This window comes from Leuciscus leuciscus (genome assembly GCF_965113295.1).
Source record: "Leuciscus leuciscus genome assembly, chromosome: 2".
NCBI lineage: Eukaryota > Metazoa > Chordata > Actinopteri > Cypriniformes > Leuciscidae > Leuciscus > Leuciscus leuciscus.
This window is the reverse complement of record NC_138726.1, coordinates 34,726,701-34,748,756: the sequence shown is the minus strand read 5'-3', so window position 1 is coordinate 34,748,756 and position 22,056 is coordinate 34,726,701. Positions and strand designations below refer to the sequence as shown.

Here is a 22,056-nt window from a genome sequence, read left to right as displayed (position 1 = left end):
CATGCTTAAGCCCGCCGGCACGTTGACGTGATTGGTTACAAGGTAGTTTGTGATGTCACAGTGATGTCACTTTTTCCAAAAAAGGAGAAAATTCTCAACAATGGTGTTGACATGAATTTGCACATGGTTTGTCTTAAAGCATATTAAAATCACCACATAGACATATAAACAACTTTAAAAACGTTCACCACAGGGGGACTTTAAAGTAGCACTTATTCTAGTAGTGAAGCACTTCCATAAAGGCAGACTGAGTTATGTATTATAACACTAGGTATATGGAGTGTTATCTTTCTAAGCAAGGGCCAGTTGCATAAACATAGCCACCATGTTAAGAATGTGTCTTAATAATTAGTCTGACCAGCAGTTAGCCAAGGCCCAAAGTGTAATTAATCTTACTTGTCAGATTCAATTGACACCAATATACTTTTATGGAACCGAAATAAAGTTATGACCAGTCTTAAATAAAAAAATTAATGACTCTAGACTAGTAACCGGCCACAGTTAATCGGTTTCTTGTTGGTCAAAAAAGGTTACATGTTTGAAAACTAATGGACACCAAAAGTGCAATCAAAATTACATATAAAATGATATATCTATTTTTAATAAATTGGATGTCTCTATAAATTTAGATTGTTACCACCGAGCTGACAATACAAGTCAACAGATTTCTTCCCGACCTCCGTGTCAAGTTTGCTTTTAACAGTGTGTTATTCACAGAAAACAAACTTCTCATGCAAACAAGAGGTGGTCTTTGCGTCACTCACAACAAGGCTCGCTCTTTACAGCAGATGAACAACACGGCCCTGTTAAAGCCAGCATATGCAAATCATCTTCGAGTCTAGCACCACTCCATAGCACTGATCAACTTGTGTGTGTTGTTCCTGTTATACATTTACTTGTCTGATACTCTTAGCTGTTTAATCTTTTAAACTATTTTGACGGTACTGTCTTTATGTACACAAGTCTTTCAACAGCCGACAGCTTTTCTAATATCTCTGAGCATAATGAAGGAAAGATCATCTCTATCCTGTTAAGCTGTCAAATATCAAGCTTTCACATGCAAAGCCGTGCATGATAGAAGAGCGTGGTAGAATTAAAAAGTCACTGTTTGTGCTGCAGTTTTTTTTTCTACTTGTCTGAACAAATTTAGTTCATGAATTTTGAGTCCATCAGCATTATTGTTGAATTTGCTAATCAAGTTTAAATGTCAGAATTTAATAAGTCTAATCTACAAGTGTTGGGGAGTTAAACAATTTATACTTCCTGCAGTTTATTTTTTGCTTTTGTCACTAATATAAATTCATGCTCATTTCCCTATTTTTACATTTAGATTAGCTTTGCCATCAGCTAATGCTCACTTTTTAAAAACACAAATAATTTAACAGTTAAATGTAATCATCAAATCTCAGGATAAATCAAATTTTTCACAATGTGCATTATAATGTTGAGATGCCTAAATTCACACAAAGCATTTAAAGATTAATTTTAGTTTTGTAGTGTTTTTTGTTTTATTTTAATTAATTTAGACAAAATGTTATAACATTTTATCAGTTATTAGCTACAACCCAAAATAATAATCAACTCATCGGTTTCAGCCAGAATTGTAATATCAGTGCATCTCTACCAGGGTTTAAAAAAAATCAATCGGTTCACTCAGAGCAGAATCTGTATTATAAAATGGATAGTTCCGGTCCTTGATTCTGATTGGTTGAGCCGCGTTCAAAGCCGGTGTAAATTACTCGACAAACATACACCTGTGACCGCATGCATTAGTATTACTGCACAACTGCTGTTTGTGATTCTTTGTTGCTGCATGTGTTGCTTGGCAACCTCTTTGGAACTACATTGCTTGGTGGAGGAATAAATATGTTATAACGTTATATTTTTTGTTGCTGCTGTTTATTTTAAGAATAAAAAAAAATAAAAATATATATATATATATATATATATATATATATATATATATTTATTTATTTATTTATTTATTTATTTATTTTTTTATTTTTTTTTTTTTTTGGAGTAACTGTTTTATAAAAGCAATAAGCCCCTTGGAGCCATAGAACAGCTCTGCATCGTGCCTAACAACGCCCCATAGCTGTTCTAAATTCACTGTAAATCACGGCTTCAAGGGGCTTATTGCTTTATTTTAACATTTCTGTTCATGCATTGCTTCTGTAACATTAACGTTCCAAAAACGTTTTGATTTTAAAAAATACCAGTTAATAACGTTTTTATTTATTTATTTTTGCCTTTACTTCATACCAGAGCTTGAATGAAACTTAATACTAAGAGCTTGTGACTAAACCTCGTAACTCCAGTGGATCCTCAAACTTTCGGCAAAACCTCATACAGCAGTTCCACCCGCCTCAATCGTGAATGAAGTCCTGCACGCATTTTGGAGACTGTCTCTGCTTGTTTGCTGTGCAGGGGTAAATAAAAAAAACTGTCTTTTTGAATGAGTGAACCTGTGATCCAACAGCTAAAGCACATTGCCTTGACTTTTGTTTCTCTCTCTTTGTATTTGTATTGTGTAAAGTGCCTTGAGAAGCTGCTTTAAAGGCGTTATATAAAATAACGTTTATTATTATTATTATTATTATTATAAGTACAATGTTTTCTTTTATTCAAAACACTGTGTGTGTAAAGACTAATGTTTATATATTTGAGGAGCGGAGAAGAGTCTCTTAGGCCCCGTCCACACTACTGCGTTTTAGTTTAGAAACGGAGAATTAAAACGAATACGATCTCCGTCCACACCAGCGTTTTAGCTGCGTATTAGAATTGATCTCCGTCCACATTAAAACGACTGAAAACGCGGATCACGTGACCATTCACCAACACTGGGCATGCGCGTGCCGGTGTAAACACAACTTCATTGATAAAAATGATCCCACCATGCGCTGGTTCTTCACGGGTTAACCCAAAACCGACGCTCCATGTACGGTCGGTACCGCCGCTGCACACGGGAATTGTCACAGATCGCTCGAATAATAGCTTGCCTCCGGCGCATGTAGGCAGTTATAGCATTGTAAAATGCAGAATTTACTTGCACAACAGCTGCTAGCAAAGCTATACGCCATGACTGATGACACCCAATCATAGAGCCGAGCGTGAGCCTCTACTACGTCATCGTTTCTAAAGTCCTCCGTTTTGACCCGTCCACACTAAAACGCCCTCCGGAGATTCAAAACGAAAAACGGGTCAGCAGCGTTTCTAAACTTCTCCGTTTTGGGTCTCCGTTTTTGCCGTTTTAGTGTGGACGGGAGGTGCAAACGTAGCAAAAGGTCTCCGTTTTTAAACGAAAACGCAGTAGTGTGGACGGGGCCTTAGTCTGGTGTTTACCATCTGGTCAAAGCCAATACAGCCTGTAGCGTCTTTGCTGTTTAGCTTTTTGCTAAATGTATTAAATGAAAGTAAAAACTGAGCGCCCACATAGCTACAATAACCTTTGTTACCTGTAAGTTGATAATAACTTGATGCGATGCTTTTACTGCCTCAGATGCAACTGTTCTAATGATGAAAACCTTGTAACTCCATTTGAGCTTGATTTTGGATTTTTTTTTAATAATATAACGACACAAGTGACTGACCATAAATCCACAATACTTATTTTGTCAACATGGTGTTTAATCATTTAAAAAAATACATTTAATTTAATTTCCTGAATAGTAGTGGGTCTACACTAACCTGCAATTTTCACTGGTTTCAAAACACCACTCTGGATATAACCTGCTATGGTAACAGATCCTCGGATAAATTCCTGCAATCCAACAGCTAAAGCACATTACCTTGCAGCTTACATAGGATGACATGACATCTGAGCGCAGGCATGTCACTCACGTTAGATGCGTCAACGTCACATTTGCATAGGCTGTACTATTTGAATTCATGATTGATTGATTGATGGCCAAATTAAAATCTTAAACCGAACGATAAAATAACATTATTAACTGGTTAATGGTAAAAATGTTTTGTTCCTTTTAAAAATGTGTTCGTTTCCGGTTTTTGTTTTCGTTCCTTGAACCGGTTCGGAGCCCTGATCTCTTCTATCATGACTAGTATTTTAGTTTTTTACCACTGATAATATACTAGCTATATTTTGTATACTGGCTGTTTTTTTGTTTTTTTTACACTTTAATAAAATATCCTATATAGTGATTTATAGATTTTAAGACTAACCTGTCAAACATTTTGTTGTACCACAACAGAGTAGAGTTAGAAGGAGAGTTTTTTTGTTTGTGTGTCATTTGTGCGTATGTGTAAAGTTTTGCAGAGAAAATGTTAAATGTAAAGTTTCTATATTTAAAGTAGCATCTGCAGCAACCTTAACCTTTAGCTCTGAGACCACAGCATCTATTACACAGCACTAACCCACCCACACACCTTCTTCCCTGCTGCTTTCTTGCTTTCAGATAGGGCTTTAATCTGGTCATGGTATAAGCATTAGCTCTACTGGATCACACGCGCACACACACGCGCGCACACACACACACACACACACAGTCCTGCCTCTTAAGACATGAATGTAATCTGGAGAACAAACAGCCTAAAATGCTTGAAAGGGTGAAGTGACAGGTTGTGTAGAGATTAATTTGAGATGTGCAGGAATGCAGTATGATGTTCACTGTGCACAATGTGCAGAGCAGAGTACAAGAGCCTTCCAGTTTGTCACAATTTGTTTCAGCAATGCCATAACATATAGACATGCCATTGCTATAGGTAGGGGATAGCTAAAGGGATGTATGTCCGCACATGATGGGAGACAATGATGGTATGCATTCATAAGGGAAATAATTAAGAGAACGTAATATAACACAAGATAATATTTGAATTCTATGATGAGTCACTAGAGATTGGCTTCCTGTCGTCTACCGCATCCATTACAAAATTCTTCTCTTTGTTTATAAATCCCTACATAATTTGGCCCCATCCTACCTATCAGATCTCCTCACCCCATACCTGCAATCCCGCACCCTTCGCTCTAGTGATGCATGTCTCTTAGCAGTTCCTACATCTCGGCTTCGCTCCATGGGTGACAGGGCCTTTAGTGTGGCAGGTCCTAACATGTGGAATGCCCTGCCGCTTGAGATGCGCCAAAGCACAAGTGTATCCATTTTTAAAACTAAGTTAAAAACACATCTTTTTAGTTTAGTTTTCTTGTCAGCCCTCTGATTTTGATTGCACTGTCTTCACCTCGTGCTCAGTGCACTCGTGTATGCTATTTGAGGGTGTTTATATTTTCTCTGCATCTTGGCATTTTATGTACCGTGTATGTAATCTATGTCCCAAGCTGATTGTACTGTCTTTACTGTCAGTGAATTCCATCATGGATGTAGCTGCATTGTGTTTTAGTTTTTTGTATGTTCTTTACTATACCAATTTGTACAGTGTCCTTGGGTACCTTGAAAGGCGCTTTTCTAAATAAAAATTGTATATTATTATTATATATAAAGATGACCAAGGCTTTTTATATTTTGGCAACAAACACTTTCCCCTGAAAATATATATTTTTTTCTTTTTGCAGTTTTGCAAACTAGATGCATTTTGGGTGATATTTTGGGTGAACTGGTTACTGGCAGCATCAAAGATTTAAAGATTTATTTTGATGTTCACTCTACTGTACATGTTTTGTTCACACAAAAGGTGTCAGCACAAAAAAAATCTGTATTCGCAGTAAAGAGATTTGGACAACACCTGTTTGTGGTCTAATGATGTTTATTAGTATTGCACAAATAATCTGAATAAAATTGAAATCGAGATATGGTTTAGTGCTATTATCAAAGTGCACAAAATTGCTATTAAATTAAATATTCTGACAACTGTACATTTGTACATATCTCAGAATTGTACATCTGTAAATTCTTCTCAAACTGTACACTTATAAATATAATATCTGTACATTCATAAATATGTACTTTATTGTATTTCTTTCTTTTTTCTTTTTTTAATAATATTATTATTTTGTTACTCATTTTATTGGCTAATTCCTATGTATGTCTGCACTATATCTGTACTTTCTTCTGCACTGGAAGCTCCTGTCACTAAGACAAATTCCTTGTGTGTGGAAACATTCTTGTCAAGCTGTTTCTGATTTTTCTGATTTTTCTGATTCTGATTCTGATGTGCTGCATGTTTCAAAGGGAAGCACTGCTCTGTGTTCTTTAACACACATGCAGCTCATGATACAGTGTTTTCAGATGCTCACTTTATAGTAAATGCTGCTCCACACTAACACTGGACACGTGTTATAATTTCGGTGTACATATTAACAAATTAAAGCATTTACACAGGGACTTCGACCTCAGCTGCACAGGGGCGTATTCATTACCACAAATGGGATGCAAACCTTTCACGTAGTGTGTGACTGTGAATCCTGCATGTACTATGACTTTTGAGTCACTTATAATGTGAGGTCGGAACCACAATGTGAGGCAGGTTCACTTTTCACATTTGCAGTTTACAGTTTTTTTTTTTTTGTTTTTTTTTTACCAGGTATGGAATGAGAGGTATTTGTAAACCTGTTGTCAACAAAACACAGAAACACTCACTGCAATTTTCCGACTTAATAAAAGCTTGAGGTATTAAAACTTAGATGTAAATATGTTAGAAATAATTTACGATGGGCAATTGAATTATTGAAAAAGCCCCAAGGTGGTAATTTTAGAGCTAGTAACAGAGGCTTGAGCCATTAGAGAGAGAGAGAGAGAGAGAGAGAGAGAGAAAAGAGTGTGTGTGGATAATTTACCTTAGTCTGTGTGGATCTCAACAGGGTTCGGCAGTACTGACAAGAAATGTATGTGCGTGTGTATGTTTCAGTCTTTTGCAAGTTTCTGTCTGTACACACACTTGCACACTAACTCTTTCTATTGGCATTAATGTGTGGTCTCTTAATATTTTTGCCTGGATGCAAAAGCAGAGAGGATTTCACATGAGATTAAATATTAAATTATTTAGGTGTCACAGTTCAAATCAATTATATCAAATATATATATATATATATTTGATTAATTTTAGTGTATGTACTTTGAAAGATGTAAGAAAACAGAGCTGCAGAATGCATATACCCCCCCAGCTGTCATGTCATCCTGGGGTGTCGCCAGGTAGCCGACCTGGTTGTGTGTATGAGTTTTTGTGACTCAGAGCTAAATATTTAAGTACCATTTTGTTCTTTCTGCACTTAGTTTTTGTTATTTGAATTCATCTCATGCTCTTTAATTTAATGAGTCAAGTTTCCAGTTACAAGTCGGTCTAACAATCTCACCTTACATGAGTCATCCAAACCTAATTGCCAGTTTCTCTCACCCTTTCTTTCTCTGCTGACTTCAGCCCACAGACCTCTGAGCGCTATAACAGAGCTGAGTGTGAGTTGTTTCATGTCTTATTCCTTATTGTAGGTAGGCCAAGGGGGCGGCCCTTTTCAACAGACACACACACACTTTCTCTCTGTGCCTCCATCTCTCTGTTTTCGCAGTGGATATAGAATTGCAGTATGACAGAAGATGAAATTATACAATACAATACAAGAACAGCAATAGATGTTTGGGATATTTGGGACAGACAGACTAGTAGTTTGCATAAACATAAACCGTCATAATATATTATGAAATATGACAGGTGTTTTCTTATAAGAAATAAAGGTGGATGCATGTGTATATAAAAATGGAATGGAATATTATGTAGCCTATACATAGAAAACACTTACGGAAAAGAAGATGGAATTAGTGTGGATATGCTCATACAGTAGTTTATCTGCTTCAAGATCCAAGTTGAATGCTAAAATTCTCTCTGAGTTTCATTATCATTCACAGAGATTAAAATATGTATCAAAAATGACAGTAGGAAGTGTAACTAAAATCTTATGCAGATTCTTGCCACATCCTGACACACAAATGTTTTTCACATTGACCTAAAGACCAAAGGACACAGTAACTTAGATCTGTACTAATGTTTATTTCAGTGGCGGCTGGTGTTAAAAAAATTTGGGGGGGGCACAACAAACTGAATTTTTAATTCAGGACTGAATGTAGGCTTATTGTTAAATAACAATTTAACAGTGATAATAATGTAGCTATCACTAGCCTAAAGTTTAGCTAAAACTTCAGCCGGTAGGGTTGGGAAATAGCCAATTACCAAATAAATCAGAATTTTTGGGCTAAATGGCGATGTATGGTATAATCTGAGTATTTAATTATTATTTTTCTATTTGAATAAAAAAAAACCTGTATTTAATTTTTTTTTTTTTATATTTAATATCCTGATCGATATAGTCCTACAAACAATGTTCATATTGAAGGTTATAAAAACAAACATAGTGTAACCTTGCTGTCTATCTGCAGTCTATCCAAAAAAAGGGGTCACATTACATTCTAACATTGCAACATTACAATCTAAAAACAAAATAATGCTTTTTAAAGAAGTAGTTAAATTAAAAACAAAAAACAAAAAAACAAAGCTAATATCATAAAAATACACATATAGGTTTGAAATTCTCTAGCACATTTATGTTCACCAACAACAACAAATATTCAACAACAAATGTTTTAGCTAAATATATTTATAATTTAGTGCTAATGTATATTTTAGTCAGAATAATTGCGCTCCTATTCTATTGCGCTCCGTCTGTTCGGAGCGCATGCACGCGGCGGCGCTCGTTCACGGAAGTATAGCTTGCAGAAAGCTCGTTCACTCATGACAGAAAACTGGACTTTCTAACATTTACAGATGGAGATTATGTCCGTGAAATGTAAGTTATGCACTGAGGAAATTATTGGATGTCACTTCAGCTTGCAATACTATTAGAGGTAGGCTATATTTGTTTCCACCAATCGCTGCACAAGTTAAGGTTACGTATGATGACGAAAGCACGTTAGTGCGAGCCCTCCCGGAACCCATAGAGAATGCATTGCAGTGCCTGCAGTTCGAAAAAAAAAATCTTTGAATGTAAGTCTATGGGAACACTCTGGGCGATTCTCAGCCAGAGTGAAATCGCCCAAAAAGAGGCGGTACTCCACAGAACGTGACTCGGCGCTGATTGGACTATATCCAGAGCTGATCCAGAGGCAGAACAACAGTGAGTGACTGCTAGCGGAACTCTGTGGTTGAATGAGATAGTGATTGAAAAAGTCCCTTTCACACTTTGGTGGTGCGTCGCCCGATCGCCCTAATGAAGAAACCGCCGCTGCTCATTTTACTTTTACAGCCCTTCCTCTTTGCAAAGTCTCTTCTTTGGACATATGTTCAAATGTGCATGTTATTGGTTTGGATTTAATAATAAACAGTCACAGTATAAGTGGACTATTACAGTGGGGCACAATTTTAGATCAGTGGATCGACAGTGGAGTCTGCATTTCTACCAGGCCCCCCTACTTACAGTAAAGACCACACAAAGCCAAGTAGTACATTTCTTGACCTTCGGTCAGCTTTTGACCTTAATTTCCTCTCAGAGCGCAGTTCACACAGTGGGATATTCTAGAATTGTCACCTCTGCTGATCTTAGAAATGAGAACCAAAGAGTGACACTGAAGACATAGACACATTTTACTGCCACTGTAATCTTTGCATCTAATTATTTGGTAACTTAAACGTATTTTTTTTTATAAATAATTTATATAAATGTAAAGGGGTATTTCACTGCTGTCAAAATAAAACTTGGATGCCTGCAGTAAAGAGGCACAGTTTTTAAAGAAATCTGTGCTACGTACCTGACTAGTGAAAACAGAAAAAAGGCTGTTATCTTCCCTTTTGCCAAATAAGGAGGATAACTTCAACACCCATAATGCAATGGGCATGCTATCGTCCAAGGCTGCTCCCACCAGTCTGCTATGTATAAGCTTGACCAGAGTCAAATACTGCCTTGCTTTAGTAGGAAATGCTTCTTGTAGGCAGTAGCTTAAGACTGCAAAGGATCGGAAAATTTGAAAAACCTCTGTGTTTGTAGTCAACATTTCAAACTGGATGATTTGACTACAAACACAGTGTTTTAGGCCAAACAAAGGGGTAAAATTGAAAGAAACTGTGGTTCATCAGTTCCACATAACATTGCAAAGCAAAACGCTGTTGCCTTGCCAGTGAATAATTTTTACCATAATGCTGTTTAAAGAGTAGACCGTTATAATCCTACCCTTACAATAACTTTCCTGTTAATAACCCTCTGTCAATCCAGCTGTCGGTGGGCGGGGATACAAAAATGCGGAATTATAATCTGTAGTTTTTTAAGAAAGCCCTAGAGCTGTCAAAATTCCACCAGATGATGCAAAACAAATAAATGGGAATTTATTGGTCCAGGTAACGCAGAGAACGAGTAAACATTGCTCATTTAAGTGTACTAATGACATTGTAACAATACAAAGTGCGTAGAAAATCGTCAAAGTTACACTTTAAATAAAAAAAAAATGAAAAGACTTTCTGAATAAAACTTTTTATGTGGCTGCTCTGATCATTTGTGATGACCATAAGAGTCACAGACTTGGCTGTGTTATCATGCAAAAGATAATATTATATAATAGACAATCTCTTGTAGTCTCTTATAGTATTCTTTTGTAGAAAAGTCTTTATCCAAAAGTCACTATAAAAGACACATTAGCACTAGTGTCGTCCACCAGGAAAACACAAGCCTGTCACTTTAAATTCTTGCTTAAATTGATATTCGTGGACATCTGTTAATGGAAAATGCATATTTACAGTATACATTTTTCTTCTCTTATCATTTATTTGCATTACAGAATAATGTGTCAGTCATGTTGTGTATTTTGACAAACAGTTATTCACTGGTGACCTTTAATAGTGTGGGAACCTGATAAGGCCTGTGAGCTCAAACTGTGGTGCTCGAGTTACACACAACCCTTTTTTAAAGGCTGCAGAAATTAATCCACACACTTCCGATGTTGTTTAGATTCAATATGACTTCATTTGTCTGTGTATTCAATTATAAAAATACATTTTGTTTGTTAGATTCCTGTTTTTGTTTTTAAATATAGAGAGACTGTACAGTATTTACTCTAAGAAACATCAAATTATTATTTTTCTCTATAATATCACTTTACTATGTGGTTCATTGGATGGTCATGTGTTCCTAATTATGACCATGTGTTTAAAAAAGTTTGTGTTTTGTAATTGTTGACATGTCAAATAATCATACTGTACACTGTTGAAATTAGATGGAGGTCTATAGATAAACACGTTCTCTCTCATCTTTTCATTATTGTTCTCCTACTGAATTTCTCTGTGGCTGTAAGCTTTAAGTGACATACTTTTGCAGTCTTTGTGTCTTTTATTTTGAGTAGTACGTTTTCTAAGTAGTGATGCAGAATTCAGGCACGGGTGTTAGTATGGGTTAGAGTGGTTAATCGAGGTTTAAATGGAGACTTCCTACAGAGATACTGTAATTCTCAACATTGCCATTCTGTCATTGTTTTCTCACTCTCATGTCATTCCAAATCTGTTCTTCTGTGGAACACACACAAAAAATCTTTTTTTGTCCATACAATTAAAGTCGGTGGGGTCCAATGATGTTTTGAATGTTGTGAATTTTCAGTTTTTGGGTGAATTATCCCATTAAGGGCACTGTTTTGAAGTCACTCTGTCGGGTCAGACAGTGGAGATGACTGCTATAAATATCGCTGTTAGATACACTTTCTCCAGGTAACGTTACCTGAGCGCCGTCATTACCACATTATACTCCTGAATCAATTGTGATCATGTGTCGGTTCATTGCTGATTAAAAGAGGTTTCATTTTCTTGGTTACAATTCAGATACTTGGATGCAAAAGATTGTGGCAGATAGTTTTCTTCGGTTTTGTCTGAGCTGCTAAATAGGAATAGAGTTGATTGGTATTGAATAGAGTTGATTGGACTGATTAGTGGTGGTCTGATATCCCATCATTGTTATTTCACCTAAAATAAAGGTCAAAGGAACAGCACTGCATTTGTGGAGACAGTCACACCACATTTGTTCATGTACTGTATGTTGTAGCCTGTGTATATTGTGTGCTGACCGACTCACTCTTGCGCCCACAGCGTCCTCTTGGGAAGACATCAGTATAGCATCCAATGGAAACATTGTTCGGCCTACGTTTCAGGCGGAAAGCCTGTGAGCCAAACGTGCGCAGGCGCTCCAGTGTGTCACTTCCAGCGAGTAAAGCACGCCGGCGCTCGAGCGTGGGCCTTCCCTCAGCTGGCCTGGCTCATAGACGCAGGTCTAGCGTTCAGCTTCAAACCAGCAACGTGCAGGCAGGTGTCAGAAGAGGACACTTCACTAGGAGGAGGTCGAGTGGTGCGACGGCCTGCCTGACCCCGCGGTTCGCTATCCGACGAAGACAGGCTGCCAAACACCGCAACATTCATGCCCAGCTCCTGGGACCGTCACTGCTCCTGGCTAGTGTGGTGCAGATGAGCGAAGACCATGAAAGGGAGGATAAGAGTGTAGAAGAATACTCCTCTTTCTCTGATAGCGAATGTAGTCAAGAAGAGCACGAGCAAGCAGGGATGGATTCGGAGATGGAGTCTGATAAGTGTCTGACATGGTTGGCTCAAGGTTTGTTGGCGGGAGAAAGCATTCAGCCCCGCCCCCTCATCCGTGCACCACGTTGCCTGCGGCGAAACTCCTCACACCTACTTCCTGCTGAGGCCGTTTATCGAAGCCCAGCCTCTTCTGGGCTATATGGCCGTTACCGAAGGACCAGTCAGGCACACAGGCTGTCCGATGTGGGTGGATTGTGGGCAGGGAGGCGAAATTCTCTTTCAGCTCGAGGATCAGTTGCACTGTACAGGACCAGCTCCCCTTGCTGGCCAGATCTCAGTCTTTCACACACACTGCAGGGAACTTACTACAACCCACAGATTGACACATGGAGCGGGTTCCTCTCGTATGTAGAGCCCTAACTACAGCTGTATGTCTTATGTTTGTGTGTTGTTTTGGTTTTTTAAATGAAGGCTATTTGGACTTTTCTTTCACTTAAATATTTTGTTTGCTGTTGGGTTTGTTAGAGAGTATATATGCCCCTTTTTAATTGATTACATGATTACAGAAGCAAAAAAAAAAAAGGAAAAAAAAGAGCATTACATTATTTCAACCCTAATGCAACTTATCTTAATACTAGCCTTTAATCAAGCACTCCAACGGTAATTCCTCTATATTTGTCATTAGTGAGGTGATTGTGGAATTTTTTCTCTTGTGTTCTTAGCTTTCTGACATTCTGAAACCTACAACTATTCCTTCAATTGTATGCACAAAAAAAAATAAGATTGAGAGTTTCTCTCTTCTTTTTACTCTTACATTTTTCAAACTGAAATATCTGTCTTCTCCCTAGGCATGATGGTTTACATGTGAGGCACACTGCTAAACAAGTCAAGTCACCTTTATTTATATAGGTCTTTATACAATATAGATTATTTCAAAGCAACTTCACAGTAATAAATGATGCAAACAATATGAGACTAATTCTAATTCTGCTGTAAACCAGCTCTAAAATGACAATAGTCTCATTATTCAGCTCAAGTCATTTCAGTTTCTGATTCAGTTTAGTTCAATAACAGTGTTGGTGTTGCAAAATTCATTAATCATGAAACAAATTAGATTCAGCTATAAAACAGCTTTACAGAAGACAATGTCATCATCCAGCTCAATTCAGTTCAAGTTATTTGAAGGTTTTGTTTGTTCAATGCACATTTACCGAGTTTCTGTATATCATTATTGCTTTATGTTTTATGGGACCTGTCTATTTTGTTTGTTTGTAGGAAGGCAATTGCCAAGTCCGGTCTCCAGCACCTCTCATGCCAGCCCAGTGCTGCAGTGTTGGCCAGGGGGGAAACGGACAGAGAAATCCGCAGCACAGTAGACTGGAGTGTGAGTAACTCAAACCCAAATAATCTAGACTTCAGATCTCCATTCATTGTACTGTAGATAGCGCTATAGTTTCTTTCTTCAGTTTCACATTTAATTTGATGCTGTGTGTTTGAGCAGGAATCAGCTCTGTACGGAGAGCATATCTGGTTCGAGACAAATGTATCTGGGGACTTCTGTTACGTCGGAGAACAGCACTGTTACGCCAAATCACTGGTGAGTGGGTGTTCTATATATAAAGGAATACCAAAAAAAAAAAGTCCCTCCTTATGCAAGAATGAGTAAATGGAAGAGTAAATAGAGGGGCAAAAGTGAGATAAGACATCTTGAATGAGGTATTCCAGATGAGAGTGAATAAAGGATGAAATAAGATACGAAAAGAAGGTGAGGGAGAGGATAGAAATTGATGGGAAAAGAGATATTATCATTCGCACCGTTTCTCTTTTTCTCTTATATTTTTCTCTCTTAGTATAATGCTGCTCCCTGGTGGCTTTCTCACAGAATGCATTGCATAGGATTTGGTCCTTTAACTTCGGAATTATGTACATCAAACCAGTTTGATTTAATTATTTTGGCCATTAAACTTACATCAAGTGGAGATCACCTGTGACCTCAGTTTGAGTCTGAATCTAATGATGTCTCTCTTTCTTGTTTTCCACAGCAAAAGTCTGTTGCTCGGAAGAAATGTGCTGCTTGCAAGATCGTAGTTCACTCCATCTGCATTGAACTGTTGGAGAAGGTGAGTTCCGGTTCTAATGGCAACACAAAGGTAGAGACATGATCTGACACTGCATCACAGACCATGCGTGTTCCTCCCTTCAGTTATTGGATTGGAAAGCTCCGCCTCAGGGGGAGGGGCTTGAGGAAGTGCCTCTCAGAGAGCCGTCATTCAGAGTGAGAAACCCTCTGGCTTTTTCTCAGACTCAACTGGGGCTAATGGATCACTCACACATCTGATCTTAGTAAAGACTGGTGACTGTCTGGCCTGATAAACCTAGAACACTCAAATAACAATGTCCTGTTAACATCCAGAGCCACTTAAGCTCTCAGTCCATCCAGACTGTGAAGGGGCCATCCTTTGTCTCTTTTTGATAACCTGATTGGTTTGAAGTTAAGACAAAAGCTGGTTCTAATCGTATTAGGTTTTCTTGCCAGACATATTCTTTTTCTCACTAGTACCTTAATCACTTTCATTTTGATTGGGCAAGTCAATGTCAGGTTGTTGGGTGGAGTTTTATTTTATCCATGAGGCACAGATTCTGTGCGTTCTCAGTTCTGATTCTGGCTGGTGTCTTCGACAGTTTATGTCTGCTATGTGGGGCTGATTGTGGTGAAATTATGTTTGATTTTAATCATACTTTTCACTAACCAGGCTAACAAACTAAGAGAAAATGGTAAGGAAAGTGGTGCTTTTACTTTTTTTTCTGTCCTCATATAATTAAAATATATATATTTATTCATCCAGAAATGTTGATCTCAGTGGGTCATCTTCAAATCTGAGCATGTTTTCTGTAGAATAAAACAGTTTTGTAGTTTTGATAAACTACTGAACTGTTGAGGTTTCATGTAGGGTAAATATTGAATAGTATTGTAGAAAATTTGATTTTTTTTACTTGTCTTTCAGATAAACTTCAGATGTAAACCATCATTCAGGGAGTCAGGATCGCGGAATGTCCGTGAAGTGAGCATCTTCTTTTCCTCTTCCTTTCTTTGTTTTCTTAATATCTCTCCCATTCTGCCTGTTTTCCAATTCTGTCAAACTTATTGTTGTAAAATCTTCATAGATTGATATAAACAGCCAACAGTGGTGTGCTGAGAGTCAGTTTTCTTTGTCATTGTATTTTTATTATTTATGTATTATACTTTTAAGATAAATAGCTCCTCGTTTTTGTTATCTATAAACTTAAATTTAGCGCTATGCAGCTGTCCAAATGACCCCAGACTGTTTGACACACACTACAATGACTGATGCTGTTTGCTGTTTACATCTTTAAATCTTGATTTTACCCTCTTTTCCTTTTACACGTTCCCTATGTCCCGCTCACTGCTGTAATCCATCCCTCGTCACCTCATCCCTATCTCGCCATTGCACTTCTGCTCCTCTGTGTGCCCTTTCTCTTCCTGTCTCTCATCTTGGCTTGGTGGGTTAGCGCACCTGGCGACGCAGAGCTTTCAGAGGTCGCCCTGCTTTGGAACAAATGACAGTTGCTGCAGCTAAATATAGTGCACACACCTCTATCACACAGGTATCAAACACACCCTCACCCAACTATGATGACACCTTTACTTGGCTATCTAAATGAGGGCTTGTACATTTCTGTTGTTTTAAATAAAGCTAATTACAATTGATACAAACTAACCTTAACCATATGTGGTTACAATTGTTTCAGATGTCTAAATAAATAGATATTGATTCACAAATAAATTTAAAGAAGTTTGCAAAATTAAACAAATTCACAAATAAATAGTGTGATCAACAAATATATGTTAGGAGTTTCACATAAATTAATTAAAGGGTTGGTACATTTTCAACAAAATTTCTATTGTTACAATGTCAGTAATATATGTAAATGAACAATGTGTAAAACCTGCACAGAGATTTCTTAATTTCTTTGTCAGCAAAATTTGTCCGTTTTTTATGGCTCCAGGTCTTTTGTGAAAACTACCAAAAGCCTTTCTGCTTCGTTTTATTGTTAGCCCATAATGCCAGTTCTGAATTATCTTTAGATTCACAAATACTTCTGTTTTATTTGCCGACATCAGATTAGCTCGAGTGGACGGTGGGTCCATCTATTTATGCACAACAATGCTAGAAATGTTTCAGAATCCACAAATGATTGCCAGACAGAGTTGTGCTTGTAACATAAACATTTTTGTTATTTTCAAATCTCATTTTATTTATGTTTTTGATTTCTTTGTGTTTGTGTGAATTTCTCTTCATTTTGTGGATCTTAATCTATTTATTTGGAAATATGAAACAATTCTAACCCTATATAACCCAAATCCCAATCCTTAACCCTGAAAGATAACTTACAACTGCATTTTTAGAATTTATAAAATAATCTAAATCATTTTAGTATTGTGTATGTCTGGGGGAGGGCGGGAGGGTTTATCCCCCAAGTATTTAATTATACATTTGCCCACATTCGTATAGGCATTGCATCATAGCATTCAAATATGAGTTTACACGGTTTTTAGATACATCTCCAGAAGTCTTCTATTTCCATGATTTCTGTTCTGCTGTCTCTTCCTGTCCACGTGTCACTCCAAATCCCTAACTTCAGATTTGATCTTGATCTTTGCCCCCGCAGCATAACCTCACTACATTAAACTGGTTTAATGTAAAATGTTTAACACTGATTGTCATAATCTATGGATGAGACAGCTATTTGTGATCTTGTGTCTTGTTTTTATGATAGCCTGCAATAGTGCGACACCACTGGGTCCATCGTAGAAGACAAGAGGGCAAATGCAAACAGTGTGGAAAGGTGGGTAGAAAGAATCATGATAAAAGTGTTTATGTGACATATGTTTGGGAAATGACATGCATCTCAATGAGTCTGATCTCCACCTACAGGGATTTCAGCAGAAATTTGCCTTTCACAGTAAAGAGATTGTAGCCATTAGCTGCTCCTGGTGCAAACAAGCAGTAAGTCTCTCAGGCTGAATGCAGTGGTGTGTTTTAGTATTGTAGAGTATTTAAATGTGTGTAACTTTCCTCTCTTTCTCTGTCTGTCTGCAGTATCATAATAAGGTGACATGCTTTATGCTGCAGCAGATAGAAGAACCTTGTTCTTTAGGAGCACATGCCGCCGTTATAGTACCTCCTACCTGGATCATACGGGTTCGCCGACCTCAGGTATACACTACACTCTATTACTTCTCTATTACGGTTGTTGCATGGCCAACTAAATGGGAAAACCCCACAAACTGAATTAGATAAATGAATTTGGTGGCTCTGTAAGCAGGGCAATCAGCATCTCTATGGCTCAATTTCATGTAAAACGATAGATGTAAACGCCTACATTCCACCTAGTGCAAACCCTAAGGAATTCTGTAAATTTTCAAAACGTAGCTTTGTCTTTCTTACTTGGGCAAAAGCATTGTTTGAGCTTTGTTCTGCTAAATAAATGTTGTCTTCCCTGGATTGTTTAAAAACTCCAGCATACAGAATGTACATAGATAAGGCATTAAATGGCTGTTCAGAACTCATTTAGAATAAAATGTTCTGTGTTTTGTATGTATTTTAAATACTCAGAAACTCTGTGGAAACAGAGAGCATTTTTATACTGAAATCTCCACTGGTAGTTTTCCAGTGCTTTTTTAACAAATGTGTTGAACTTTTGGAGTGCTTTTTTAGTAATGTTATTGTGCTGTTTTTCAATCGTAGTCCTCACTAAAGTCAAGCAAAAAGAAGAAACGAGCGTCTTTCAAACGCAAATCCAGCAAGAAAGGAGCAGAGGTATGAGAACAAACATTACCCCCCCCCCCCCCCCCCCCTCTCTCTTTCTCTCTCTCTCCATCTCTTTATTTCTTTATTTCTCTCTTTCCAGGAGGCTCGATGGAAGCCCTTCATAGTGAGACCTATTCCCTCTCAACTCATGAAGCCACTGCTGGTGTTTGTAAACCCGAAGAGTGGAGGAAACCAGGTATTATAATTACTTTCTAAATCAATAATAATGATGATGATCATTTTTTCATCTGCTTTTCTCCCTGCTGCTGTTAGACTTTACAACCAAAGCTGTTCCCAGTGGACCCAGAAGGGGGCTCCACCCCCCCCCCCCCCCCCCCACCCCCTTTTTGTATTTATACATTCTACTGTGTATATACTGTATATACTGTTATTATAATATGTGTATATTCTCTTTTTTTTTTTTTTTTTTTTTTCTGCTGTAACACTGAAATTTCCCCACTGTGGGACGAATAAAGGATTATCTTATCTTATGATGATTTAATAGTAATTATATTAACAACAATTAAATCAACCATAAAAATGATAATCACCTATATGAACTATTCCCTTCTGCTCTCTCTCTTTCAGGGAGCTAAAATCATCCAGTCCTTTCTGTGGTATCTGAACCCTCGGCAGGTCTTTGATCTCAGTCAGGGGGGTCCTCAGGAAGGGTCAGTACCTGCATATGGAATGATTCACAACAGGCCTTCCCAAACTTTTTTCTCAGCGTAACCGCTTTGAAATACAGTACAGTTGTAATCAAAATTATTCAACCCCCATTGCAAATCAGGTTTATTGGTAAAATTTACAGACTTTCAGCTGTTTGTAATGAACAAATCAAACAAAAGTAATTGAAATATAAGTACTATTCAAGATTTTAAGTTGTTTGTGGTTCTCTGATGTCAGTTAATGGTCACACTACAGTACATGTTTTATTTTTATTTGTTTTTATTTGTGGTAAACAGCTGCAAGATTTGGTCAAAAATATATATTGTGATTATTTTGTCATACATTTCATCATACAGTGATATTTTCTACATGGATGTTCATTGGTGTTTTGTTTTTAGCTTGGAGATGTATCGCAAAGTTCACAACTTGAGAATTTTGGCCTGTGGTGGGGATGGCACGGTGAGTGAATGTGTGTGTGTGTCTGTATGTGGCAATAATCTGCAAACACATAGTCTGTGACCCCCTTATGTAGATGTTTGGTGAATGGTTGATATAGGATTATGAGCCCCTCCAGCAGGGTGTGGCACTGCAGTCTTATCTTCCAAACTGTGAGCAGAGGAAGAGATGATTCTCCTGAGTCATAATACTGTGACACTATTCAGATGAGTCATGTGTTTGAGGAGTTTTCTGACATGTAATGCTGATGTGTGTGTCCTGGTTTACCCCATGCTGTCACATCTCCATAATCCGTTTGTGTGAGTAATTAAGAGTGTTAAAGAGGGATCTGAACGCAGCTATATTTCATATACTGACTTTGATCCATGAGAGAGAAGTTTAGGAATATTGCCTTAAGCCTTACTGAAATAAGGAGATTAAATCCTCCCGTCCTCCACTCTGCTGAACTGCGGTTTTCTTCGTTAAATACTGCAGATATTCATATTGAGTTCTTTTTCTTGTGTGGTTTTCTGAGTTGATGTGATTGTACAAAACAAGATATCATCTATTTAACTTATTTTTTTGTGTGTGTGTGTGTGTGTGACAGGGACTATTAATGAATTTTATAATGAAGTTTTTATTCATCTCTCTCTCTCTCTCTCTCTCTCTCTCTCTCTCTCTCTCTCTCTCTCTCTCTCTCTCTCTCTCTTTCTTTGCTTTGTTTCAGGTGGGCTGGATCTTGTCCTCTCTTGATCAGCTGCAGCTAAACCCTTCTCCTGCTGTGGCAGTACTTCCTCTGGGCACAGGAAATGACCTTGCTAGGACGCTAAACTGGGGTGGGGTGAGTGAAACTTGGGTTAGAAATCTGCACATTCATACACAATTATCCCAAACTATCAGTCCAACTTTATCATGTTCCTCCATAGTAAATTTGAATGTAATTTATGTAACATAGTCTGCTCACTATCCATTTGTAAGCATTGTTTGCTGAATGGGCATTTCTTGTACAACCGTATGCATGTAGGGTTACACAGATGAACCTCTGAGTAAAATCCTGTCTCACGTTGAGGATGGGAATATTGTACAGCTGGATAGATGGAATCTTATTGTGAAGCCCAACCCAGATGCGGGCCCAGAGGAAAGAGACGAGCAGGTTACGGACAAGGTAAGAGCTTCACCTGCAGTGCTGTTTTACATGCAGTCAGAAGCACTGGTTTGCTTCAGTATGTAAGCAGCTGAAGAGTGATCGATGTTTCTCTGCTCCACAGCTCCCTCTAGACGTGTTCAATAATTACTTCAGCCTTGGGTTTGATGCTCATGTGACTTTAGAGTTCCACGAATCTCGAGGTTGGTGTAAAGGCGCTAGTCTGTGACTGTTAATTTGCCAGACAGCGGTTGTGTGAGAATAAAGGATTTCTTCTATGAGGTCAGATTGATTGGTACTTATTGAGATTAATTATGGTTTGTCGTCTTATTTCTCAGAGGCCAACCCTGAGAAATTTAACAGCCGATTCAGAAACAAAATGTTTTATGCAGGGGTAAGTGAAACACATTTCTAAATGATTGATTGCATGCATTGATTCCTCGATGTATGTCATTTTTTAAAATTAGTTTTGGCCTTGTAATTCTTAATCAAACTTCCGGTAAAACAACAGACCTTTTTCTAGTAATGTATGCTGGACTTCTCCAATCATTTAGTCCACTTAAGCCCCACCCCTTTCTTAAAATCAACTCCAAGCTTGCATTCAGATCTCCCTCCATCCAGAAAAAAGGCTTTTTCACTACTTCCATTACTTCACAACTATAATAATGGCAAACCCCTTTGTTAGCTGAAACATTAATAAATATGACAGTGAGTTGGTGATGACAAATAATGCAAATATTGTTTCCTTTTTCTACAGACAGCGTTTTCTGATTTCTTGATGGGCAGCTCCAAAGACCTGGCTAAACACATCAGAGTGGTGGTACGTACAGAACAACTCCTTTGTGCAGAACAAGAGAGGAAATATGTGTGCATGTTAGGGTGTTTTGAAATGCAAATGAATATGCTGGGATTTATTTATTTTTTTTTTGGCTCTGTATTTGCATGCTTGTTTGTTTGTGTTTCTTCCTCTTGGGCTTTGGGCTCTTGAGCATTGAGAGGTAGTGTGTCTAAATATGAGTTGAAACCTTTTTTCTGCTGACTGTTGGTTTGTTCTGCTGACTTACTCAGTTTATGCTGCTTTCTTCTCTCTCTCATTCTCTATAGTGTGACGGCACAGATTTGACCTCGAAAGTCCAGGATTTGAAGCTGCAATGCCTGGTCTTCCTCAATATCCCCAGGTAATGCACAAAATCTTTTTTTTGCAACTTGTTGAATTCTCAGCATCATTACTCCAGTCTTCAGTGTGACATGATCCTTCAGAAATCATTCTAGTATGCTGATTTGGTTCTCAAGAAACATTTCTTACCTTTGCTCAACATGTCACTCAGCTCTAGATTTGTTTGTGTGACGTGTACATTTTGATGTGCATGTTAATCGCAGGTACTGTGCGGGCACTATGCCATGGGGCAATCCAAGTGAGCATCATGACTTTGAGCCTCAGCGTCATGATGATGGCTGCATTGAGGTCATTGGATTCACAATGACATCACTGGTATGTTTCAACTGATTGGATAA

The 22,056-nt window shown here is 37.9% G+C and overlaps 1 protein-coding gene across 8 annotated transcripts in view; it reads left to right on the top strand.

The window, feature by feature from the left end:
- dgkza (diacylglycerol kinase, zeta a) overlaps positions 1-22,056 on the top strand; it is an 81,211-nt gene that overhangs the window by 25,249 nt on the left and 33,906 nt on the right. For 4 of the 8 annotated variants that reach the window (XM_082161753.1, XM_082161752.1, XM_082161755.1 and 1 more), the window contains exons 2-21: positions 12,016-12,863; positions 13,735-13,843; positions 13,961-14,056; positions 14,502-14,579; positions 14,663-14,734; positions 15,465-15,521; positions 17,260-17,328; positions 17,418-17,489; positions 17,583-17,699; positions 18,231-18,302; positions 18,394-18,489; positions 18,882-18,964; positions 19,361-19,421; positions 20,125-20,238; positions 20,422-20,562; positions 20,666-20,744; positions 20,880-20,935; positions 21,299-21,361; positions 21,646-21,719; positions 21,922-22,033. In XM_082161753.1, coding sequence (XP_082017879.1) covers positions 12,049-12,863; positions 13,735-13,843; positions 13,961-14,056; positions 14,502-14,579; positions 14,663-14,734; positions 15,465-15,521; positions 17,260-17,328; positions 17,418-17,489; positions 17,583-17,699; positions 18,231-18,302; positions 18,394-18,489; positions 18,882-18,964; positions 19,361-19,421; positions 20,125-20,238; positions 20,422-20,562; positions 20,666-20,744; positions 20,880-20,935; positions 21,299-21,361; positions 21,646-21,719; positions 21,922-22,033 — 2,436 coding nt within the window. In that variant the 5' untranslated portion in view covers positions 12,016-12,048. The remainder of the gene's footprint in view (positions 1-12,015; positions 12,864-13,734; positions 13,844-13,960; positions 14,057-14,501; positions 14,580-14,662; positions 14,735-15,464; positions 15,522-17,259; positions 17,329-17,417; positions 17,490-17,582; positions 17,700-18,230; positions 18,303-18,393; positions 18,490-18,881; positions 18,965-19,360; positions 19,422-20,124; positions 20,239-20,421; positions 20,563-20,665; positions 20,745-20,879; positions 20,936-21,298; positions 21,362-21,645; positions 21,720-21,921; positions 22,034-22,056) is intronic. The other 4 variants (XM_082161757.1, XM_082161756.1, XM_082161758.1 and 1 more) reach the window with 2 other exon arrangements.